General features: G+C 37.1%; 2 protein-coding genes across 2 annotated transcripts; one reads left to right on the forward strand and one right to left on the reverse strand.

Moving 5' to 3' along the window:
* Positions 1-8,823: 8,823 nt before the first annotated feature.
* On the forward strand, positions 8,824-14,532 carry LOC108670892 (the record flags this gene model as incomplete). The annotated part of the gene is made up of 3 exons (XM_018158380.2): positions 8,824-8,913; positions 10,629-10,844; positions 11,227-14,532. Coding segments are annotated over 3 exons (2,783 nt in total), but the record flags the coding sequence as incomplete, so codon positions are not given.
* A 1,239-nt stretch (positions 14,533-15,771) lies between these two features.
* On the reverse strand, positions 15,772-26,854 carry LOC108670894 (techylectin-5B). Its single transcript, XM_018158383.2, has 6 exons — positions 26,360-26,854; positions 25,473-25,545; positions 24,964-25,067; positions 20,589-20,755; positions 18,449-18,631; positions 15,772-17,100 (listed from the first exon to the last, which is right to left on the reverse strand). Exons 1-6 carry the CDS (start codon positions 26,747-26,749, stop codon positions 16,953-16,955), a joined length of 1,065 nt encoding a protein of 354 aa, XP_018013872.1. The 5' UTR covers positions 26,750-26,854; the 3' UTR covers positions 15,772-16,952.
* Positions 26,855-27,172: the final 318 nt, after the last annotated feature.

Below are 27,172 nucleotides of genomic sequence, written 5' to 3' on the forward strand. Positions count from 1 at the left end.
CGTATAACAGAAATTTATCATTGCTCTGTGCTTTATAGCTCGTCCCGGTCGAAGGGCTACTTTTTTCGTTATATGCCTATTGAATTTGACTTCACGCGGTTACGACTGTGCCAAGATACCAATATTTTATATATATCTTTTTATGTTTTAAGCATTATTTATGTTTGGTAACGAATTCATTTTTATTAGTGGCTCATAGTTCAAAAGAGAGATCTGCGAACTTTGTGCTTGCAAAAAATTCTTCCGAAAATGTGATTTCATGTGATTTCATTCACGTTGTGCTTGCAAAAAACTGATTTTCAAAAATGGTCAGTTATTTCATTCTATGTAATATTTCAGTTTGAAAGTTTCGTCATTACAGAAAGATTTCATTCATATGAACTTGCTAAGGATTTTTCAATAGCACGCGAAAAGACAGATTCACAAAAATTTTTAAATTTTAACTGATCAAATAAGGTACACACATATCGGAAGCGTTCGACTCAGGTAAGCCAAAGCTAAATCAAAAGCATACAGAGCGTTAGGAAATGTTTTCAAATGATAGATGTTTTATTTAACCGGGTAAAAAATACTGTTTGAATGTCACGAAAATGTTGCTGAGGCATGCGAGCGGTAAACACAAACACTTTCTTGGACAGGTGCGTCATACATCGCTGCCGGTCAATTTTCTAAATGCTTACGAAATTATTTAATGCAGGATCAGATTTCTTTGCTCATGACAAGCGATAATGATGAACGACTCGTTTAAATTAGCGATGACGAAATAACAGGATGCTGGTGCTTCCAGCAAACACGTTCATTTATCATGGAATATTTACGCACAAACCTGACAAACTAGCACCGAACTAAGTTGATGAGTCAGCAGAAAATTAGTGCGGGCTTCATTAGCGAGCACTGAAAGAATGACGCTGCCTCTGAAGAATGACGAAACTGATTTCGAAAAATTCGAAATTAGTGACAATTGAATTTTATTGTATTTTAGGTTCTTCTAAGTAATGTGTATGCTTTCAAATTAGTTTACTTCTCGAGAGTAGTTGCAAATAATTGAGTATCATGCATACTTTTGCCTGTAGAGATGTCTTTGCAAAAAAACAGCAACGATGTCACATGCATTTGAGAATCTGATATAACAAACGTCAATATACAATATTTGGGATTGAGATGTATCATATATCAAATTGAATTCTGCGTAGAGAGCCTCCCGAGTAGATGATTTGAACTGTATTAAGTTTATTTCTTCAACTTAATTGCACCGGGGCTCTCCACAAAAAAAAAAATAAATCCTTTAATTGAATTCTTCTTTTGAGTACAACTTTGCCGAGCTAATTTTTGAGTCGGCCGGTATTTCCACGCAACCTTCCCAAAGAAACTGCAAAAGGATGCGGGATAATTTCGGGACTCTTTTCTCGGAAATGAGGAAGTTAATCATCGATGAAATTAACGAGAGAAAACTGTCAGATTTTCGACGGCGGGCGCCGGAAGTCTGCTGACGACAGGCGCGTGTCACTCTGGCTAACTGATGAGACAGCGTGACCAAACTTACCTTATTTATTATTTCAAAATATAAAACGTTCCTTGAGGGGAGAAAGCTCGCACGAATTATATATTTTCCTCTTAATAAATACTTCCGTGGATTATATAAAATTTCTGAAGACATTTTTTGACTCGTGCAAAATTTAAGAATGGTCAGAAGTGAAAATCAACACGTATTAATGCTGATCATTGGTTGAAATAATGAAGATGGTTGGATTATTTTTCTGTGATTATCTTCAATTAAAGACCAATAAAATAACATGGCATGGCTACATTACTCGACATTGGTCGCCTATGCATACGTTTACAGACTCTTGAATGTTTTGTGCCACCTTCAAATGTTCGTGATTTTATATCATGGGAGCCCGATCCACTTGCTAAAATGTCAGAGTAATGACGATAAATCCGATGCCTCAATGGCTTTTTAGAATACCCTCTGTACAGATATTTATACGGGCCAGATTTTTTTCTATAAACATTATATAAAACACAAATTTGGCCGCGACAGCTCAAGATGCTGCCTTTGTGCCTGGAGCAGATGCTGGGATTCTGTCAAGCGAGATTTGTTGCTGTTCTATTGCTAGGTCTTGCCACGGAAAACTTCCGTTTTTCCAATGCAAATAGGACTTTCCGATGAATAGCTTCACTGTTCCATGGACGAAAAATGTCATTTCTAAAGACCAACTTTCTGGAAGTCGTGCGGACTTCTAGGACAGGCACTGAAATTAAATTTTCACATTTTCGGCGAGGCTGCGGGTGCAAAGGAAGAATATTGCGTTACAGTTTCATATTATTTCTAAGATCGCAGTTGTTCCTCGAGGTTCTTCCAGAGATTTCAAGAATTCTCCGCAGATTTATTGTTGTTAGTTGCGTCGCTCATTAAATTTCCAGTTGAGCTCCTGCACGGAAACAATAGAGTTCCTAGGATGGAGTCTCCTTCTCGCTCTGCAAAGGTACATTATAGGTACATTAAATCCTTTGAATTATTTCACATCAACATTATAAGTGATTTCCAAACAATCAGTATAAAACTTATTTGGAAACAGATTCGTTTGGTTAAAGATCATTTAAGCACTAATTATACTACTTATTCATTCCTTATGAATCACTAATAATTCGTTCGTACTAATTATTCACTCTTCAAAACCCAACAGAAAAAATAGCAAAACTTTTTCACCGAATCCACGAAATAAGATGACATTGTTCTAAATTTAATGTTGGCGTCTGAATGCTGAATAAATTGTATTTAAAACGCAATTATTAAACATTAAATATGACAAAGCAATATATTTCATACGATTTTATCCGATCTTTCTACGAATTGTTCATCTTCCTAATCAAGACGAAACAAACTTGAGTTTCAGAGGATATAGCAGCTCAAGTCGAGTATGTCAACGATGATCTCGTTTCGTAACGTCACGATCCGGGTGGAATAAATCGAGTTTGGGGCGACAGTTTCTCTGCTTGTCCATGACCTTCTTTTGTTGCAATTTTGGACTTGCCATCTTCCTCTTGTTCGAAGACACTTGCAACGCTGAAGGCCATGACAGTGATCCCAGTGTCATGTCAAGATGTGAAAGTGGATCGTGTGGATCATGGTTGAAATAATACATGTATTATTTCAACCATGGTTGAAATAATATAATAAAATACAGAATAAATGAAATAATAAATAAATAGAAATAATAAATAATACATGTATTATTTCAACCATGATGTGGATAGTGGTGACTGCATCGGCAGGAGCACTAGCATTATTTCATTACTTTTTTTTAACAACCAGCATTATTAGCGCATTTTCTCATTTATGGAAAAAATGCACTATTGTGCTCGCCATGTCCGTCTGTAGGTCTATCTGTCCGTCCGTCCGTGACCTCAAGTTTTCGTCGACGAGAAAATGCGCTCTCTGTCACTCACTGCAGTGAGTACTGAGTTATATTATTTTTTAGTTTGATTCAGAAAATCATCTTATACTGTCGATTTATTTGCAATATATATTTCAAAACTGCGTTTGCAACGTCGCTCTGTGTCGTCGTTTTAGGTTCAACAGAAACTTCCTCGCGATCTAAAGAAGAGGTCCTACCGCATCTCGGAAATTTATCCTACAATGCCGTAAATGTTGCTGGGATAACTTGTTTTGAATATTGTTGGGGACTATTCAATAAATAAGCTTTCTAACCCCAAACACGTGGCCAATGATCGCAATTAAAGGATGAAGAAAAACTGATAAATCAAGAAATATAATAACAAATGAAAGACAAATACAAGAAAACAAATATCAAAACTATAAACCGCGTGTCTTTCTAGCCCTTGCCTATTAATTCCTGATCATGTCCTAACATCGGAGCCTCGCTGAAAAACAAGAATAAATACAAATTAAAGACTTGAATTAACGTAACGCTAACAAAATAATATACAACACATGAATAATAACCTAATATAAATATTCATTATCACCNAAATGCGCTCTCTGTCACTCACTGCAGTGAGTACTGAGTTAGATTATTTTTTAGTTTGATTCAGAGAATGATCTTATACTGTCGATTTATTTGCAATATATATATCGCAGAACTGCGTTTGCAACGTCGCTCCGTGTCGTCGTCTAAGGTTTAACAAAAGCTTCCTTGCGATCTAAAGAAGAGGTAATACCGCATCTCGGAAATTTATCCTACAATGCCGTAAATGTTGCTGGGATAATTTGTTTTGAATATTTATTTATAATAATCGTTTATAATGGGCGTTTGCAGCTAAGGTACATCAAATTTAATTAAAAATCATGTTAATCCTGTTTACTTAAAAAATGATTGTTGTTATAGGAGCTGATTAAAGGAACGATCGTTCCCTCTGCGTGGACTAATGCAATGTGCTGGTGTAATATATACCGATTACGTCTTTAGACCGATTTCAAAACATAACAATCATGACATGTTTTTTCCAATCGTTGAAGTGAGAGGTTTAGGTTTGCTTAGCGCAGTCAGTCATGCGGCTGGATTTGTTCTTGTCTTGCTTCCTAGTTTGACGATCGCTGTTTGTTGAGGTTGTTTGTCTCAGTAAACGATGCAGTTACACGTGACATCGTTCGTTCGTTCATTTACCAAATGATCTCTCGCCATTGTTCGCTTCCAGAGACTGTGTTGGTTTACAGGAACTTCCGGAATTGCATTAGATTGTGATCTAACCTTTTGAAGCTTCTATAGAAATTGCAGCACGTTCGATGAGCTCACGCAATCGAATTCTCGACGACGTTTGCATTTCTGTTATCCCATGAATTGTATTCTGTATACAGGACATATTTGTAATCATAATATATAATATATATATACACATAATACAAGTTATATAATACAAGTTATATGTTAACATATAATAAAATACATAACATAAAACTTTAAATGCGGCGAATTCATTCTGAATTTCCATACAAAATATCTTCAATTTCGGTTCACTGTAATTTCTTTCACGTGTTTTTATGCGCAGAGTATCAAATTATTTTGAAAAAAAATTCGTTTGCTATCTAGAAGAATGATTTGAACTGCTTATGTCTAGGCTGGCAGAGCTTAACCTTTCTTGGTTATTCAAGTCACTTAAATATTCAAAGGCATATATCATTAGTCTGCTTATATCGCAAGTTCACAAGGAATTTAAAAGCAAAGAAAACGCCAAGAAAATTCACCATATCGATATTGAAAACGTTTCGGAGTCCAGCTCCATCATCAGTTCGACTAAACTAAAAATGAATAAAATCACTTTAAAAGTCAAAATTCAAAGACAGACATAAAACCTAAACAAGACCTAACATTATATCGAAATAAACAGGACTAGTTATGTACAACTTAGTNAGGTTTTATGTCTGTCTTTGAATTTTGACTTTTAAAGTGATTTTATTCATTTTTAGTTTAGTCGAACTGATGATGGAGCTGGACTCCGAAACGTTTTCAATATCGATATGGTGAATTTTCTTGGCGTTTTCTTTGCTTTTAAATTCCTTATATTCAAAGGCATCGTGAATAATAATACATGAAAAAAATTCCACATTAACATTAATTTGCAACGACCATATTACTTTACTTGACCTGTTTTAACTTCTAACTCGAGTTTCGGAGTAAGTTTCATTTTCGCATCGAACTTTCGAGGCTATTCACTTACATGTGATTTAGGTGACAACCTTTGCATATTGGGATCTGTTTTTCCCGGTATAAAGCTACGCTGCACAGGACTTTATTTACCGACTGATTTTGCTAAAGAGAATCAACTTTTTCCCCAGGAGGTTCAAGCTATTTTAATTTAAAAGTGTTTTCTAGCCTTTGTGAAAGACTTTGGCTCTTCCACGTGTCTGCTGAAAGAAACGGTGAGTACGATATTGATTTTTTTTCTGCATGTACTGAGATACATATATATTCTTAAGTAAGTTTTTACCTATTAAAAAGAACAGTAAGCACCTTACTGATTATTATCTGCATGTATTGATGACTAATAATTTTATGCATGTGCCAATTATTAATCTTCTTACGACTGAACCTGAATAACGAATCTTCAACCCTTGACTGAAGACGGGACGCAAGATTAAAAATGACGTAAAGCGCTGCTCCTTATATTCTCATAATACATTATAAATTAGAAACTAAAACATCTTAACTTGAGAGAACATAAGTTACCTTTTCGAAAATTTCAGAGTTCAGTATTGCGTACATAATTGAAGAATAAATATCGACAGGTCGTGATGAAAAATGAAGAATCTATACCACAAATAATCTTAAAGAAAATTTAGATTGAAACTTCTAATAATGTTTAAAGTTAATTCGGAAATAGTGACGCTCATATTATCCTAATAAAACATTGTTACACGCTCTTCCTGGAAATTATTTAACGAAAAAGAATTAAATGAAGTGCTCCTAATTAAATTTAATCGAACTAATGGAGAGGATAGAATTCGCGGACAATAGCCGGCAGCGATCCGAAGCACCATTGTCATGGCTAATAATTTCTGGTATATTAAAAGCAAATAATATATAATTATATAGCTCCATTTCCGTACATTATACTTTATATTGCGTTGGTATTAACAATGTGTGGAAGAATAAATTATATAGCGCATTTGCACCTGACTTTACATGTAGGCCCGTCAGTTAATTCTTCGGAAATAAATTGAATTGATCAAACTCGCGTTTTAAAATATCTGACCTTAATTTCGAATATTTTTCATTAATGCTGAAAATTAAATAAATGACTTAAGGCCGATATCCAACATTTTGATCGATAGGGCAATGAACTGTTAAAAATTTGTGAGTGGTTTTGCCGCCACGTGTGCGCTACAAATTCTTTAAAACGGAATACGGAGCCTAGTGAACACGAGTTTAAGTAGATCAATTCAGCATCAAATGCGGTGCTCTTTGTGTTGAGTGATACAGATCACTGTTGTTTCAAGTTGAATACTTTAATTAGACTCATTAAGGGTCTGAAGTAGTACTAGTGGAGTACCAATTAAAACATCAATGGCGTAATTGGGCTTCTCAGTCGTCAAAAGACCACCAATAACCTTGAACACCCTTGATTTCTACGAGCTCTAATCAGCTGTGCTGCACTCTTTGTTTCAAGTGAGACGAAAATATTTAACGTAATTTAACTATATATTCATACACTTATTATATGTTATGTCATACATGCACTTATTCGGTAATGCTTATTATCGATTCAGTTCACTCAGACGTGTTAGGAATTCTATGTCATGGATGAATTGGATTCATAAGTAAATATGCAACACGTAAAAATATAATCTCAAGATATTATATTTTTTGTTAGTACTTCTTTATTCAGGTTTCCACACACGTAGAAATAAATTTTGAACATCGAATCTGAGTTAAGTAAAGGAGTAACTCAAGTTAAGTAATTAACCTTCCTAAGTAATTATCCTATCCTTAATTATTATTAATAATTAGTAAAATTAGCGTAGGGTGCAGCACCGAATGTAAGGCCCATTTTCGTTTATAAATCCTATTATTGCTCAAATTTGACTTTCACGTACTTTTTTCCGACTGTTCCTCATAATGTGACAAAATAAAATACAAGAACTGAATTACAGACACTGACTGATTTTGCATTGAACAGCACGTGCAAGTTTGACGTCCTTCACATGCCTGTGAAAATGATGCTTGGGTAAAAAATACTTATTAATTTATTAATCAGTATGACACATTTGGCCAATGAATAGAATACTATTCTTAACTGAAGTATTTTTTAATTGTTCGCAACGTTTATTTTCTGTTAAATTAAGAAATTTGACTGAATTCGCTTGTCAGAAAATTCTAACTCGTTGTTTAGTTTTTGTTTGATGAATGTTATGAGTTTTGTGCATTTTTCATTAACCTGCGCAGTGTTTGTTTTAATATTTAGCGTTTGGAAAACTAATTTGGTATTAATTGTAAATTTTATATAGTTTAGTTTCGGAATTCTTTCATAAAAGTTATTCTAACTTGCGGCATGAAATATTTAATTGATTAATTTACAATCATAAAATTCTATTTATTATTAAATATCAGTCAAAACTGAAATACCCAATTAGTTAACTAATTAAGCATTGACTAAATAAATAAATACGAAAAGTTTAGTGGGCTGTTGGATGATTTATCATTCAAATGCTGAATAATATTAATTCAAATATGCTCATTTAACATGATCATAGTTCTTCAGCTTTTAAGCTATATTAGATCGTTATGCATCAATTCTATAATAATGAATATCAATAGTTCATATATATTTTTGAATGATAATTCAGTGGGCATATAACATCCTCAGATGCACACGTGCATGAAATTATTATAGAATTAAAGTTTTACGGGCATTTAATTTATTTATTGTTGATAAGAAATTAAGGCCCAAAGCGTCAAAGGCAAGTCTGATTTGATAAAATATTTGCATGAAACGTCTTTAATCAAGCCAGTGACTGGCATGCAAGCTTGTTTGTTCTATAAGGACAACATCTTTCCTAGTCTCAAGAAAGCCTTCAAAGAAGACAAAGACGTGAAACTTTTCATGAGTTTTCATTAAGGTTCGTTTGTCTTTGAAATGAACGCCAACACCAAACAAAAGGGAAGTTGGCGGAGTTTTATTCACGTGGGTCTTTTAATATTTGGAAATCTTAGCGTTTGACGGTTCAGTGAGTAGCAGAATTTTTGTCTGAGACTTCATTGTGAGCGTTGAACTTGGTGCTCATTGTGAGCGATGAACTTGGTGCTCATTGTGAGCGTTGAACTTGGTGCTCATTGTGAGCGTTGAACTTGGTGCTCATTGCAGACCGATCCTCTTCAGCCGTGGTCACATCAGCTCAGTTCAGGCTGAGCACGTATACGGTGAGAGGAGACGCTCTCCTGTACCACAGCACCGGTAAGCCATCAGCGTCAAAAATGTCTTGCAAATATGCACGTTTTTATAAGGTAATTCGTCTTCATTGCCATTCGAATATGCGTGTTTTTCTCACTTGATTCCTCGACGATGCTGCTCAACAAGACGAAAGTTATCGGTTAACAGGTAATTTTTAATAAAAAATGTCTGTCTAATAATTTTAATTACCCATACATTCCTTGCATTCAATATTTTAAACGAAAATTCTCAACTGAAAACACTCTGAGCTCAATGAATTCATGTATGTTTATTAATACTGGGGTAGGTTCCGTAGGAAGTGTGAATGTGAATGTCGAAAAGTTGAATTCATTTCAATGCAAATTAATTTTCACACGCAAATAGCTAACACACCAGAATGAAATTTACGAATACTTTCGCTAAAGATCTGAAATAAACACAATCAAGTTTACGCTGAATTAGCACTCACGTCTGTTCATTCACATGATTCAATTATTCACAACTCTGACTCTGAGGCACCTGATGACAAGATAAATTAATCTCTCTGCTTCTAGTGCGTCAGCCGAAATTCACATAATGCAAATGTCGAAAAGAGTTATGTAAATAAAAAAATGTTGAATAATTAAAATAACGGTGAAAACCCAATTTACACTTACCGTTTTTACTTATATTTTTACTTATATCAGTTTGTTCTCAACTTCTGCTTCCATTTCCAATGTATTATTTTAAAATTTCCCTATTTTCTGCCCAATTCACATATAGAATACGTGTTAAAGATGCAATATCAATTCATATACATACCTACAGCCTGGCACGGGTCATTCGATTGGGCTGTACAGCTGGAGTCTCATACGAGGGTTGCATGGAAATAGTTTTGACTTGGAAATTCAACGCCCGCGTGCAGGTCTCAGCATCGAATTCATGAAATTAAAATTTGATTTTCTTCCCAGAATCTCAAATTTGCATCGCTCGCCTCATCGAATCCAACATGGAGTAAATTAAAAATTGCTAGGATTCCTTCGAACGCTATGGGGTTGCTGAAATATTGTACATTTTGAGATTTTTTTGCCTAAATTCCTGTAGAGTTGTTGCCTCATAAATATGACGTAGTTCATCAATATTTGCGCATGTCATTAAACTAATTCGTTAGAATTTTTTGGGCCATTTTGTCTATTAAAAATGTGAACAAATCTTCATTCTTAGTGAAAAACTTGTGACATTTTTCATGGGTATTTTCGATGGAATTAACGCAATTTTCAGAGGTAGCGGTGACGCCGTCCTTAAATTTCATTTTTTTCTGCATTTGTCTGATTTATTTCACAGATGACATTTAGGAGGTTGACCAGCATTCATGTCTACGAAAATTTGCTCTCGTTTTCTTAATTAACATTATTCGAAATACAAAATTTAACAGGTTTCACCCAGAATTCGATTCAATTACGTGTGACTAGCCCTAGCAACTTCCTCTAATTTCCAGTTTACAGGTGCCAGGATTGGCTCTTTGTCTTCATTGTGTGTTTTGTTTCTCGCCTATACTTATGTCCGCCCTCACGTATAAATTCATGTAAATTATCAATAAACAAAAAGATATATCTTATCATTGGAGGAGAGCTGACGCACTGAAAACTTCACATATATATACTTGCCGTATTTTGGCACGTGTGGCTAAAGGGAAGGACTCGGCCCCGAAATTCTCGTCTCGTAAACCGATTTGTAAAATCTCTCTTTATGTCGAGCAGCGTTGCTGGGAGCAGCTCAGCTGGCACCTGTTTACAATCCATTCGGCGGTAGCAAGGATGACAAGCCGACGCCTGCTCAAGAGCAGAAAGCGAAGCCTGAAGCTCGCGAACTAAAGACAGGAGGGCCCAGTAAATTCGTGACAAAAACGGTCTACGGGTTTCTGGACTTCACAACGACTGTTGGGTCTACTATCATGGTCTTCTCACCGAAATCTGGTGAGGCGAGCTAGTGATAGTCAGATATTCTGATGCAGAGATAATTTGTATCAACGGGTCAAATCTTCGTTGATGTTGGTAATTATTTTCAAGTATTGTCAAATTGCATAGCTTTGAAACGTGATCTGTACTTGTGCTTTCGAATATCGCATAGGAACATTAATTTTTTTTTGTTTTATATCGAAATAACAACAAGCTGCTAATAGTCTCTCTCAGGTGTCAGACATTATCGATATTGCTACCACTTTGCAGGAATTTAAGGTGATCCCATAATATTTTTAAAAAATGCCACTGCTACCAAAATTTTAGATAATAAAATTTTAGCAGAAACTTTTAGTTAAGAAAATATATTTTGTATCTATACAGTATATGAATTTTTCAGAGTCGAAAGGTGAAAAGGAAGTGAAGCCATCGCCCAGTCGATTCATCGTCGAAGCAACTCCGACCCCTCAACAGCCGCGTGTGGTCGCAGCCGTCAATCAGAAAACCGTCATTGCGTCCCCAGTGATACTCCAGTCATCCATGACAGAGATCGCCAGTCCATCTGTAGTGAAGTCGTCGCAGCCCACGAACGTGATCACTGCAATTCCTGAACCTGCCAAAAAGCCAGGCCCAAGACCATTTAGGTTTGGTCAAATCGGGGACGCTAAACGACGTGACCCTAAGCCACCTCGACGTCATTCAAGTAATGGCGACAGAAGGCGATTAGATTTTTCAGGCTTTAGAAATACAAATTCTGAAGGAGGATCTACTATTTCTCCTATCACAGTTACTGGAACTAGAGTTCCGTTGCCCAGTGCGGCTCAGACTCTCCGCGTTACACCATCTGAAGTTGTAGTTACAGCGAAACAAAACTTTGCATCTTTGAGCATCATTGACCGATTCACGAACGCCATCGGTGGTAAGCCGACGAAGAATAACGACAATGAGGATTCGCCTAGCCGGCAGCAGGAATTTAAAATCAATCCGGATCCTATCATCGGAGACAGCGGTTTGCCTCCCACTGGACTCGTAACTACACTTGGTGGTACTTTGATCGCCGGAGGATTGACAACAGTACACGAAACTTCAGTAATTGGAACGTACATCAAAGGCCAGTACGCTCAGGTGCTTCTCAGTACATCCCGTATCTTCCAGACATCAACATCAGCTGGTTTGTTTGATGCTGGTGTCGAGACTGTAAAATCTGTAATAAAGGGTTCTGCAACTCAGTTCATTAATCCCGCCTCCAGCGTAGCACTGCCCTTAGAGGCGCTTTTTACGGCTTCAAGCGCTTCTCGGGATGGGAGACTAGACGACCAACCTGTCTTCCTCAAGAGAAGAGGTCCGCCACGAACCGAATCAAAGGATGACCCGTACGTTGACGGGTTGAATGAAGATGAAGATGACCTGCAGCGATCTGGTACCGATAACCGTCCTGTATTTAAGCCAGTGGGTGCCTCGTTTAAAAGTAATATCAATCGCCCTAAAGTTCAGGAAAATGATAGTCCAACAACATTCCGTCCTCGGTTCACGCCAGCTTCATCTTTTAGATTTGGTGATACTAAAACTGCCTCTCACCGAACTACTCCTCCGAGAGATCGAAATGGCAAGAGACCATTCGAACGTCGTAGACCTAATGGTGTTAATCGCCCTAAAATTATAACTAATCGCAGACCAGTAGAAGAACTAGTTGAAGAAGAGGCCACCCAAGTTGTGAACGAGCCACTCGTCCAGCCTACCCCTACACTTCCTCCTACTGAGAACGACGGTGATGAAACGCTCAACGTACAAAAGAGTAAAGTTGGTGATAAGTGGATTGAAATAGCCACCATCAGATCAATGCATACGTTCAAGGTGGGTGCTAAGAAGAATACTCGCTTCGTGACCTTTACCAAAACATACACCCACGAAGTTGAGCCTACAGCTTTCTATCCCCGAACATCCAATGTCAGAAGGGATGATATCAATACAAAATCTTACCTCGAAGAAAATTTTCAGTCTTCCCCACTGTTCGAAAATATTCTTGCATCATCTAAATCGTTCGCAACGCTACCTCCTGTCGATATCGGAGAGGGTAATTTGAACGCAATTCTCCAAACAGTTACAGAGTCATTCAGTACAACCGAAACAGTTCTCAAGACATCAGTGCTACCAGTACGAAAAGAACATCTGACTATGCAACACACCCTCACTCAGACATATTTCATTACAAGGATCGTTACGGCAATCAAAACCATTCCTCCAGTGGAGGCTTTTGATTTCATCCCTGAAAATTCATTGAATGAATTTAATGACAAACTGCTAGCTGAGGGCACTGAAAATGACGAATCGCTTCTACCAGGAGAGTTAGAGTATGATGAGAACAGCGAAACTCGTATCAAGCCTCCTTCCGGCTTCCGCCAAAAAGATGCATCTCTTGCTGAACTTGTCGGCGATGAAGTCGATACAGATGCTTTAGATGAGAAATTGAACCCTCAATTTTCTGCGGCACTCAAGGGTACTCCTCAACTGCAATCTGGTCAGACTCTAGCACCAGAGTCAGTCACTAAAGCCACGCCTCAACTTTCTCCGGAGCAACTCCAGCAACTTGCCTACCTACAACTTATGAACCCATACGCCTTTGGAGGCTTTCCTGCTGCTCTACAGCCTCAGGTGTCTGTGACATCGTCACCTGTGACTATCACTACAGACGTAACTACGACTACAACAAGAGTACTGCGTGTCATCTTCAATGCTCGCCCAATTTATACGACTTTGACTAGTACCGAAGTGGTTCGAACGACGCTTACGACTTACGAATCTACCACAGTGACCGCGACAGCACCTCCACTCTTCGGCGGGTTCCCTTTCCAAGGGATGCCGTTTCCAGCAGGTTGATTTCTCTCGTTGATACTCAGCAGATTCTCCTCACTCCTTATTTTTAAGACACGTGAAAAGTGGCGTGAATGTCAAAGTGAAGATTTGATTGAAAGCAACGTTTTTGAATTTAAAAAATTGAGCACAATTGAGTAATTTTTTTGAACGTTTTATGTTTACACATTTTCCCGGACCCGGATTGAAGAAAATCGTTGGTACCAGAAGTTTTCTGTTGTGCTTATGCACAATAAGTTTCATCCCTCTGTACGAGATTCCAAACCAAAAGATAGAAACAACTTATACTTTTTTAAATTTAATTTCTTAAAAAAGAATAAATTCTAATGACCGACACGTTTATTGACGTTTTTGCTCCATTATTATATTATTATATAGCGTGACAAAATACGATTTTATTGGCAAATACAAGTGTCGTGTCTGAAATTTTCCTAAGACTTCACTTTCTTCATGTGAAAAATTCGTTCACTAACTTTACTTATAAACCAGTTTATGTCAAAGCAAACATGAGAATGAGTGTATTGCGATGGATGAGATGCTCAGATTATCTTTAATTTTAAGAGTATGATCATGATGCTAGAAAATAATTAAACGGCAATTGTCCCATCTAAAGTATGATAAATTTTATTGAGGCTGCAGGAATTCAAACAAATAGTTAAAGGTTTGCCGCTGAATTTGCTTGAAATGACCGCAACGAACTAATATGATTTTCCACGAAGAAAAGTTAAACGGAATAACATTGTTTTGTTACGCCAACTTACGAACATGAGTAACACCCCTGATGTTAAACTAAATTATTTATGAGAATCCTGTATGCATAATATTTTTTTCAAATTCAAGAGCTGATGTTATTTTTTATTCCATAATCTGCTAAAAGAAGTTTTTTTCTGTATTCATGACTATATTTTGACTTATTTTAGGACAGAAATCAGTTTTGTATAAAATCTGCTTCAAAAATTGTCACGCTTCTAATATTATGCAGAAGTTTTTAAATTTCAAATTTTCTGGCATAAACGTCATATCTTACGATTTCTATCAAGTAATTACAAATTTAAATTCTTAATTTTAGTCGAGTGATTTTTTTCTAAAATATGGTTCATTTTTACTCGTTAAATTCTTGGCCTCTGGAAAAATTGAGCAAAAATAGCATTTCTGTTATTCAGGGCTTCATCTAATGTACAATGTACATACTTGTATATACAATCCGTAACTTCCGTGTCTTGGATTTTGAAGAAACTTACTCATAGTATACACACAAAGATTATTCTATTATTTTATTATGTGTACTTATTTTCCTATTTTCTATTATAAGTTTGTTTTTAAAATCTCACTTCATCAGTCGATTTTGCTAAATTGTTCAGTACGATCACTACATTATTACTTTTTCAGTCCGAAATTCCTTTCTTTAATAGCAATGCAAGAATCGAAAACGATTTTTGAACGATTATTTTAAGCAGTGGTTCTCAAACTTTTGCAGGCTGGCGCCCCCTTGGCTTTCCAGTTAATTTCTAGCGCCCCCCCCCCAACAGAAACATTTGAATTTCTAGCGCCCACCAGATTTCGAATATTTTCAAAAATTTACTATAGAGACGCAGGAGACAACCAAAAAAAACAGATCTGGATTGAAAAACCCATCGCTGGAAGCCATGTGCTGCAGGTGTTGCGTACAAATCGTCAAACAAACGTATGAACTTCTGACTTCGAGCTCGGACTGCTGCCCCCGTACCGCCCTTTCTACCTCACCGCCCCCCAGGTCTTTACACCGCCCCCAGGGGGGGGGGTACAGTCCACTTTGGGAACTGATATTAAAAGTGTATGAATATATCATTTTAACCAGAAATTCCAATTGCCACTAGGAGGGATATAAAACTAGTATCATGTTAAAAATTTTATATCACTAAATAGCTCTTTTCCTTGTCGAGACCACTAAATGTCTGAAAAAAAAATAAACAAGAAAAAAATCTTTTGAAAAATAAGCGATTGAAAAAATGCATCTAGGGTCTCAACAAAGCAGTTTATTAATGGATAAGGAAAGTTATATCAGTTATTGCGAAAGCTGACAATAAATGCACGCTACAAGAACCCTTCAAAAAATTGTCACTAATTTTCACTAAATTTAATAAGTTTAGAATACTTAGTTCTCAAAATGAGGCATAATTTCAACTCACTACAAAACTGATTAGCTGTACAGGAAATATACAATTCATTCACTCTACGAATAGCGTGCAATACATTACATTGGAAAAGCGCAGGAGCATTCAAAGTACTGGTAGAATTTTTTTACAAACCACTTCACAATAAGCTTATGCGATTCCTCACGAATAAGACTTATGACTGGTACGGATTATAAGTTACGAGCTGACTAATTGTATAAAATAAGCTACTAAGTAAACACTGTTATCTAAATCCATTCAACAACATTGATTTTAAAGCTATTTTTAGATTATTGTGAAAAGCTATGAACTTAGCTTTAAATCAACGCAAAAATAAAATGAAACCTAGCCGAATCCGTGCACTTACTTCTAGCCTTCATATTTACATAGAGATTAAAATCAGGAAGCTGAAAGTTACTTCGGTACAAGTCTAAAAAACTGCTCAAAGATGGAGCTGTGCTTTTTGTCAAGGGTCGGGAAAGCTCTTACCTAACTTTCTTTGAACTTGTCCCGACTTTTGACGAGAAAACCAAGAAAAATCGATTCGAGAGCCTCTTGAAACTCCTTTGACACTTTTCGGTTACACACCATCTCAAGATCATGTCTAACCCGACGATGAACTTCAAAACTAAGCTAAATATGCTGTCAGAATGAACAGCCTATACAAGATTCCCAGAGTTACCACGGTAAGGTTTAAATAGAGACTAAATTCTTGCCTCTGAATTATAAAGAAAAGTTCAGTTGCATATATATAACAGCGCATATATTCCAGAAATAACTAAATGATTATGAATGATTAATTTGGGATGTGATGGGTACAATTAAGTCCTAAATTATCTATACGAGTTCTTCTGGAATCGAATGAATGAATACTTCCTCCCAGATCAAATTTATAACGTCAAAGCCCAAGCGCAAGTCAATGCGTATTTCTAGCAGCGAGAATTTTTAACCGAGTTTTGCAGGTATCTTTCATTTGGCTCTATATACTACACTCGTGATTTATCTAGAAGCCCAAAGTATCACTGAAGTCTTGAATTAGCTTTAAAAATATTAAAGGGACCTAAATTTAACAGCCAAGAATTCATTATTGCCGTTTTAACGCTCAAGGAGAAGGCTTGACGCGCACGGTTACGCTGGTCAGGACCAACGGAACACGCGTGTTGTTCTCCAGCGCCCACCACGTGATGAACGAAGCGTTCAACCTGTCGGGCGGCTCCGGGTACACACCGTTTAGGTGGGCATCGTAGCAGCTGCAAGACAGAAACCAATATATCTTAACACTTTGACTCCGATTACTTCATCTTGTCCTATTATTCAATTTTTGGACTATTTTTAAACAGGGTTGCCAAGCGGTCATTTTTCCCGGAAAAATTCCGTGATTTAGTTTTTCTCAATTGCGTTCGCCGGCTAAAATTTATGATAGGGGTACTTCCTAGTTAAATTTTAAATACTGCAAAAAGAAAATAAATGGAATTTTCATAGCGAAACCTACAAATAAACTAGTATATATTGAGTTATCGGCCTTTTTTGGTCTTTTTTGTTCTCGGATTTGGCCGATTTTAAGCAACCTGAATTATGTACCACTACGTCCTGGAGAAATACATTTCGTGGTATACGCATATGTACCACTTCGGTACACATATTAACACTTCGTGTTAATATGTATATACATAATGTATGTATAATAAATATGTATATACATATTACAAAATATAATGTTGAGTAATATAGTATAATATAATATACTGAGTTATAAGAAACAGCGAGAGATAGCGATGAAAGATCATATGGATTAATGCGCTGAACGAAATACAATGAAATTTAATGCTGAGAATTCTGTAGGCAGCAGATGCCTTTGCACTTATAGGTATTTAGCAAGAAAATTTTAATTGCAAATTTTAAGATTAATCTTAAAAATGAGGTTGTAGGTTTTTCTGAATTAATCACTGATTAAGTTGCACTGAAGTAGGATATTCATTAAAACGAGGAAAACATTTTTATTGAATTTAACAGGAAGAAAGGCATCCATTGATGGGTGATTGGAAATCTTTTTTTTTTTTGTTCCGTTGGGACCAGTTGGGAAGCAGTACTGTTATAGGAAAATGTTGTCATATACAACTTGATCTCAGAAAGGTCATTTAATACTCGCGGGTTGTACAGAGAATACTACAAGAATGAATACTGCAATACACTGCATGAAATCATGCAGTGTCTCCCCGCTCAAATTACAATATGTATTTGTAGATTATCTACCTCGATTATGAATCTTTCAGTTATTTGCTTGAGATATTTCGAAGATGGAATTGCATTTCCCGCCATTTATCATTTAATTCTTGAAAACTTATTTTTATTTTTATTATCATAGTTTCAAAACATAACCAAAATGATCGATGCAAGAATATTTTCGTTAGATTCAGAGAAAAGCATCTCTTGTATTATCGTTTGCACTGTTGGTTGAATTTTTTGTCGGAAAATCGCTGTATCGTCGGCACGAGTTACAATTTAAAAACGAAATGAATTTTTTGATACAGCACAAATACTTTCTCTGACGACAAGAGTTTCTTTCTTTAGGGCATCCACAAGAAAAAAGTCACTCACTTCTCATACCACCATCCGCCGCTGAAATAAGATGCACAGTTGCCCGCTCCATAAAGGTCGTTGTCTCTGTCGTTAGAGGTAAAGGGTCGGCCGTGGTGGTAGCTGAACGCGTCCGTTGTGTTGCCCTTGAATTCGCCCAAGTCCAGTGCGTAGAATGAAGCTTCGTTGCCTACCCGAAAGGAGCTGCTCGCAGGACCAAATTAGTTTGCAACGTGGTGGAAATGTTGATATCAAAGCAAATATAGTTGAGCTATTTTAATACGAAGGATAAGGCAATAATGCTGAAACGTATCATAGTTGAAACATTTCATAATCAAATTTGTCGTTTTCGTAGTTTTATTATATTAAAATGGGAATCTCGGCCCACTATTAACGAACATTTATGAAATGGGCGTGAAGAAATTTCTAGTTATTTTAAATCGAAACGAATTTCATACGAAGCGTGCAATCCGACATGTGAGCCCTTTGTCCAACTTGCTTGTCCCTCAGCGCCCTTGGCTTTGCTTCTCACATCCTGCTTTATATTTTACCATCGATTCATTCTTAAAGATCCGGCCGAGCAGACTCAAAAAATGATGTATGATTTATATTTAACTTGTAATCAGTATGAGGTGAGACGGATGTTTATCTGGCTCAGTGCCATTATCTGAAGCCTCACCAAAAGCAGAGTCAAGACCTCCATATGGGTGTCTATGCTCGGTCTTTCTGACGGACCGCCATCGCGCTGATTTGGTGGCGCACAACCTCAACAGGAAGCTCCGTGTCACAAGGACCCAGAGTGTGGGGGCTTGAGAGCCGGGCAAGAGTATTGATGCATGTGCCTTGTAGATAACGTCGGCAGCTTTGTAAGAGAGGTTCTCGTGATAATGCTCCACTAGCTCATCCTGTCTCTCAGATCTAAATAATTTTCTTAATATACCAATCCACACCAGCTCTAGTAATATCTCAGACCTAATAGTTCTCTGTCAATCTCTGGACAAGCGTGAAATGGAACTCTTGCGAAAGCCAACTCTATGCATTTATCAAAACAAATCAGGCAAGCGAATATCGTGGTCTCAAATACTTTAGGATTTTAACCATTTGTACAGGGTACAGGGTTCAAAAAAATCTACTTGACAATCCTCTCCTTGCTTTTATTTCAACTTGAATTATATAGACCTTTAACAGAGTTCAAAAAGTTCGAAGATAAGTTATTGCAAAATAATGAAAATAAATAGAAACATTTTTCGTTAGAGGCACTTTTTTATTCAAGTTCTCTAGACGAAACACGAGTTTAAGTTCACTAGATTCGCTTATGTCAGTGAAACGGAACTGATAAAGAAGTGGTCTGTGACAAACGCGACAGTCTATACGTGTCTGACGAAATTACATTAGCTCGCTTTATTTTTAGGTTCCGATCTGACTTGTCTCAAGTTCAGAACTGATGTCTGTCTGGCAGTGTATTGAGGTGCAGATGATTTGGCAAGGTTTTATTTCTTACATCCTGAAACTGATAAGCTAAAAATGAAATAGACTGGCCTTCCCAGTGACTCATTGGAAAGTCTTTGGCTCTTCCCAATGACTCAATGACATTGAAAATAAAATGCCCCGTAGCCTGAGTCTGATGGGAAGCAAAAAATGTTCTATATTCGGTGCCGTATATGAATTTAAGGGACGTACCCAAGGTTTCTGAGCCCTGTTACTGACCCTTATGAGCCGTAAATAAATTTTGCAGCCATACCAAATGTTTCTGAAGGGATGAATTCTCACCTGTAGGAATTTTACTTTCTCCACAGTTCTACTCACCTGTAGGAATTTTACTTTCTCCACAGTTCCACTCACCTGTAGGAATTTTACTTACCTGTATGAATCGTAAAGGATTTTTGCAGCCATACCGGTGTTTCTGAACGGTTTTACTTACCTGTATGAACCGTAAAGGATTTTTGCAGCCATACCGGTGTTTCTGAACGGTTTTACTTACCTGTATGAACCGTAAAGGATTTTTGCAGCCATACCGGTGTTTCTGAACGGTTTTACTTACCTGTATGAACCGTAAAGGATTTTTGCAGCCATACCGGTGTTTCTGAACGGTTTTACTTACCTGTATGAACAGTAAAGGAGTTTTGCAGCCATACCGGCGTTTCTGAACGGTTTTACTTACCTGTATGATGCGGCGAAAGCCCCTTTTTCAAAATCCACCATGTCGACGGCAAGTCTGTAGGCCTTTTGGTTAGTGAGTACGTGGAGAAATTCGTTCCCGATCCAGAACTCAGATTCCAAGTCACCGAATCCTTTCTTGTACGTGTGCCACGATTGGTCGAAATTAACCTGTTTCATGAAAATAATTTAACATTACAGTGCAAAAAATCGAAAATTTGCAAAAACATGTTTAAAGCAAATTTTTGAAACATGTCGTAAAAAAACATACAACCTGCAAGGAAAGTCCCATATAAATCAAAGAAATAAGCGACTAATTGGAAGTTGAATTCTAAAATTGAAACTGCTTCCTGAAAATTGACGAGGCATCTTGATGCATGTGCTATATGAAAACATCATATTTTGTTAAATAAGTAAACTTATTAAATTCTGGAGAGTGTTTGTTTTTCATGCGCATAGCTGCCAGTAATCAATGCCGCCCATTAGTCTGAGAGGCTACTAAGGCTATTAACTTGCAGACACAATGGAAGGCAAGTTTTGATCTAAGCTGCATCCAAGCCGTAGCGAATAAGCCTGAAGTCCATCAACGATGCGTGCCACCACCCAGAGCTGTATACACAATTTGGGGATCCAATATAAGCTGTTCAAACACACCACGCAGTCTCACCAAACACGCTCTGCTCTTCCCATATATTTCGTGTTCTCTGTTCACAATCTTAGTCGATATCCGAGTCCAGGAATTGTGCTTTTGGTGCTCACTATAACGGCAATGTTAAGCTCTCTCGCTGGACGTCGTAATATTGGAATAATAAATTGAGACAAAAATCATCTAAGCGTGACACAGATAAATATCAGAGGAAGGATTACATGAATAGGGGAATGATCGATGATTTGATAATCTTGACTTAGTTACCTGAGTAACGATTGCATGCATATAGGTAAATACTGAATCACGACGTGAATCAGGAGAAAATTTGAGAGTAATATTCATTCGTAAAGCTAGATCTCATAAGCTAAAAATATTTATGGTTGGGAATTATGGTATACTTTTTCAATTTTCCTGCTGGAAAAATTTCAATATTCAAATACAAAATCATCGACTTTCCTTCAAAGTAACGATATCTAGTATAATCAGCAGGCTGTGCAATGAAAGTTTCCTCTGCCTCGATGAGAATAATTCATTCTGGCATAATATAGTAGAAACCATATAAAGCTTTGATTTGGCGACGGACAATTTCGTTAATAGAACGTCTATATGCTTAAAGGAAGAGTTGAGTGACCAGGGCTATAAAGTAGACGTGATTATGGAATAAATTATAAAGAAATATAATATATTATCACGCGATCGCGTCACGAGTATGAACAAGAGATAGCCAAGGCTAGGCTCTCGTTTGCCGCACCGTAATCCGATCAAATCGGCTTGGCGAGGTGGAGCTTTATCCAATCTTCAGAGAAACGATAGATTTTAATTTAACTATGGCATGAGACCACTTAAAATTAAGCTTAAAAAAGAGCATCGGGATAGTAGGCCGTTAAGTGGCTTCAATCAAGAGCAGTCAATGGATGATATTACTATGACAATACTTGTTTCTCCGGATTTTTAATACATTTAATATTTAATATATAATGTATAAATGTGTAGTTGTCCTGGTATTGCTCTACGTTCTTGTTCATTAAATGGTTATGCATGAAATTTTAAACCAGCCAATTGTGCGGGCTGCTAGAGCTAAAATTTATCAATAACTACAATCTTCGACGCACCAGAACATCACATTCGACAGTAAAAATTTTTTAAAATAAATTCCAGGAATTTATGTCAAACAGCCTGTTCTGTGTCCGCCCTGACGGGACGTTGCTACAGCACTTTAATTAAGCTGCGCGTGCAACGCTGTGATATAACAGATCACCCAATTGGCGGAGCACGATAGCCAATGTTTCATAATATCTCGCTTTTAGAAGTTCAATATTAACCCTGAGACCATGACTGATTAAAGGGGGACGTCAGCCGTCAATTAAAGCGCATAATCAATTAGTCCTTTAATGCCAGTCTCAAAGGCAACGTCGCTCATCGTCAGTGAGGCAAGAGGAGCTTCATGGTGATCGAAACCTCGAGTAACAAATAGCAGTTAAAATCTTTTGACTTGGACGAATACATAATTTAGAGTCCATCTACCGAGTGGTGTTTGGCTGTGAATTTATTTGAATTATCATGAATTATTAAAACATGAAACATTATTTGAAAGATTTTTGTGTTAACATTAGATGATATCGCTGCCAAATATAAAAAAATCGTCTGCACAATTTTTGTTCTTACTTCGACAAGTATCATTGGGATAAACTTCAACGGACCTCTCACGAATGATTTAACAGAAATATCCCGATATATTAGAAAAAAAGACAATAATAGCTCGAAACATTTGACGCCACAAGGGAATGACTTTGAGGAAATTTGGCGTCAAACGTGGAGCCGTTATAACGCACGAGCATCAAGCCCTTCGACCAATGATCAATCGTACGCCATCGGCCAATGATCACTCGTACGCCATCGGCCAATGATCACTCGTACGCCATACGCCGATGATCACTCGTACGCCATCGGCCAATGATCACTCGTACGCCATACGCTCATACGCTGACGCCCTGGCGACGCACAATGCCGGCCTTGGCGCGGCGCAGCTTATCTCTGACGCCGAGATGATCTTCATACGCCACAGCACTTCACCCCTCACCCCTAACACGTCATTCTTCACCTCCCAACACTTCACCCCTTACCCCCAACACGTCATTCTCCACCCCCCAACACTTCACCCCTTACCCCCAACACGTCATTCTCCACCCCCCAACACTTCACCCTCATCCCAAGCACGTCATTCTTCACCCCCCAACACTTCACCCTTCACCCCCACACGTCATTCCTCACCCGCACCATTTCACCCCTCACCCCCAGCACGTCATTCTCCAATAGCACCATTTCACCCCTCACCCTCAGCACGTCATTCTCCAATAGCACCAGTTCACCCCTTACCCCCAGCACGTCATTCTCCACCCCCCAACACATCACCCTTCACCCCCCACACGTCATTCTTCACCCGCACCATTTCACCACCTTGCGCGTCCTATGAGGAGTACAGCCAAAAGGAAGCCTGTATATCGTACATGTGAATTGTACTAATTGTACTGAAACATTAACTGAAACATTAATGAAAATGTTTATTTTAAAGCGAGGCTATTTTAATCAACTATGCCCAATTTTCGACACCGTTCAACTCCGTTATATTAAAATTTTATACTATTTTTCTTAAACGGTGTAGTAGTTTATTGAATGTGATGAATCAATTTAACCGAGCATTCTTATTTCGGTTCAACAAGGATTCGGAATTAGTAAAAATTTATTTTAAGGTATTTCCACGAATAAATATTAATAGACGGTGCATTGAATTATAATTGCGTTTGCTTAGCAAATTTAGAACAATTTATTGCGAGTATATTTGAATGAGGACTAACTTTCAATGTAACAATTTTTAAACAAAATTTTATCCTTGAGTAATGTGACATGATATTTAATGGTTTTTGATGAATGAAATTTCGATGAATATATCGTTTAAATATGAACTAAGATTTCCTTTCAGAGCAGCCCATTTTTACCAAATTTCACCCTAAATAATTGAGTCATAATATTTCATCACTTTCGATTGATTGAACTTCGATAAAATCATTGTTCTCATTTGCCAGGATCAAGCGAGGCCACGTGAAGGCTTGGAACAGCAATAACTCCTTGTTCTGTAAGGTAGCCTCAATAAAGCATCTAGTGTAAGGTAGCCTCAATAAAATAACCTTTAAACGGTACACTTTTGGCTCCTAATTAACTTTGGCTCCTAATTAACATCGCGCATAGATACGAAAAACAACAAAGCATATTATGGATCCCAACAGATACAAAAATCAACATTTTTCATTGTTTTAGGTTATAACTAACAATTTCCTATTTTAAATTGAAAACCCCATCTTATTATGTTTTTTTTTGCATACGGAAGAAAAATTTCCTATTGAGTGGAGTTCGGTTATTAAGTTACAGCTGGTAAGTTTTAGATTTCTCCTGTTGGTTCTTTTTACCGAATTGCTGTTTAACCAAATTCTCTACGAAAATTATATTCACTATATAATAACAAGTATTAATATAATAATTCTATGCATAATTATAAATATAATTATAAATTCATACAATTCTAAAAATTCCATCTTTTAAAGTCTCGAATGCTGAACACCTGAAAAGAGTTCAGAATTAATGGCATCAGTGGATTAGTCTATATTGAGTTATCCAAATGTAATTAGTATTTTAGAAATGTTAGTTATTAGTAGTTAGTAATTTAGTTAATTACCTGAGGATCGACTCGCACTCTTCTCTGTATCACCAGCCAGCCGCCGCTGTCGATTTCCATGTCGCAGTGAACCTGTCGTCCAAATTTCTGCAGGTAGTAAACTCCTGAAAAAAATCCCCCAACATTTGTTTTACGCTTTATTAATTAGTGTGCATATTATTATGATTAATGAAATAGAATTAGTTTATCATCTATCTGCTCGGCTTGGTGATTAGTAAGAAACCAGCTGTTGCATTTGCTAGCAGGATATATATAAGCGCTTCAGCTCCTTCAATTACATATACACGTAAATAGAAAAAACTTGACATGGATGAGCTCAGAAATAATTAATAATGATATACATTATCCTACATAATTCTCGCTCAAAATGATTAGATTCATACCGAAAAAATGTATGGAATTGGGATAACGCCCAAATATATTTTACAAAATCGAGGAAAATCACACCCAAAAATAAATATGCACAAAGAACAAAGTTGTTTCAAATGCATGGAAAAATGTCCCCTCACCTGTGGCATTATATCCGAGTTCAAAGAGATCTTGACAGTCCTCAGCCATGACAGTGAGACCCAGTCTCGAGACCTGCATGCAGAGAAGCCAAGTTCTAAACTAATCATTGCAAGTGAAATCTGGCAATTTGCTACAAATTTCTCATATCAACTTAGAAATTAATTCTTCATTAGTATCCCTCAAGAGAAATAATCTTTATGTAATAATTTATTATATAACTATAAGTAGCTACAAAAAATTCTTGCAAAAGTAATAGCTTCAAATTAGCCTGGTAAAAATTAAAAATGAATTCTCGTGCACTACAACAAAGAGTAAAGTTATTGCTCCAGCAAACCATGGAGCGGCCGACAAAGAAGAACAACCTGACAAGACGCCCCACCACTGCCGGAAGTTCAGCAAGACTCGAGATTACGGCAGAGCGCAAAGTTTTACAGCGGTAGAATTTCGCAAGGAAGACCAGAAACTTTTTCCCTGAGTCAACAAAGGATAAAACAAACGATAGGCCTGACAGCTAGGAACTTGGAACTCTCTCTTTCTTAGACTTGTAGTTCGTGCTTGGCTTTGATGGAATCGTTTCTGGTTCATTGTGAAGTGTCTGGAATTAAGACGGGACGCTTCTCGTTGATACTTTGGTTGAAAATAGAGCTCATTCAAATCTTTGAGCATACAAATGTCTGCCGCGTACGTACATAAGGTTCGTAAATTCGTATAAATTCTAGGAATAAATTTTTCCCCATAATGTTAAACTTCAAACAACTCTTCATAAATAAATATGAGTCACAGAAACTAAGAAAATCTCTTACCCGGAGAACTTAACATCCACACAACTATGCAACGAACATGCGTAAAAAATAATAGATGAGCAGCTATAACCATACATGCTTACCTCATTCTGCATTTCGTTCATTTTTTCAAAGACCTGAGTCTTCAGCGACGTAATTTGAGTTTGGGTTGCTCCCTTGGAGTCTTCTATAGACGTGCGGAGTTTCTCACCATCTTCTTTGAGCTCACTTATCCTGGATACGAGGTCTTCCTTTACTTGCTTGAGGTCTGATTGCAGGACAGAAGGATTAACGTCAACATATGGCACGTCACCCCATGGAGGAAGCGTGGAGTTCGGGTGCTCCAAGGAGTAAATAATTACTGGATCTTCTAATGGAGTTTCTTGGTCTACTGTGACTCTTCTTCTTGGAGATGCGCTTATAAAAGTGTCCAAGAGACACATGAAGTATGTCATTACTACAATACATGATACATTGTGCACTGCCTTCCACATTTTTAGGGTAGCTAGCAAAGGTTAAAAAAAATGTTTTTCAGGGATCAGTATTGATGACGTTTATTGAAATTTTCGCTATCTGCGCACGTAAAATGTGGAACTTGGGGGAAAAGAAAAAAGTAAATAATGAAAGAAAATTTCAAAGGAATTTCACTAACAATGCTGACACTTCAAGAAATTCACGAAAAAACTTTTTTCCAATCAACCACTGTCGTTCCAGAACTTGTACTCCACGACTGAAAAGTTGAAAATTGAGATGAAAATGAATATGTTTCAATAAATCATTTAAAATTCATGAGATTGTCGAATTGTGATTACAAAAAAAAACTTTAAACTTTTTGCCGTTAATAGTGTCAATATTTCACAGTTAGGGCCGTTATAGGGCCGCACAGGTTACACGTGTTAACAGATTCACAGCCGCGG

Source organism: Hyalella azteca, unplaced genomic scaffold (assembly GCF_000764305.2).
Source record: "Hyalella azteca isolate HAZT.00-mixed unplaced genomic scaffold, Hazt_2.0.2 contig5424, whole genome shotgun sequence".
NCBI lineage: Eukaryota > Metazoa > Arthropoda > Malacostraca > Amphipoda > Hyalellidae > Hyalella > Hyalella azteca.

What these genes read in the sequence shown, in the direction of transcription:
- LOC108670894 (XM_018158383.2), bottom strand. Translation starts at nt 26,749, where the DNA reads ATGTGGAAGGCAGTGCACAATGTATCATGTATTGTAGTAATGACATAC. An exon ending in TGAACGAAATGCAGAATGAG is followed by an intron (nt 25,546 to 26,359) that starts GTAAGCATGTAT and finishes CTCTGCATGCAG; the next exon opens with GTCTCGAGACTGGGTCTCAC. An exon ending in GAGTGCGAGTCGATCCTCAG is followed by an intron (nt 20,756 to 24,963) that starts GTAATTAACTAA and finishes TTCATGAAACAG; the next exon opens with GTTAATTTCGACCAATCGTG.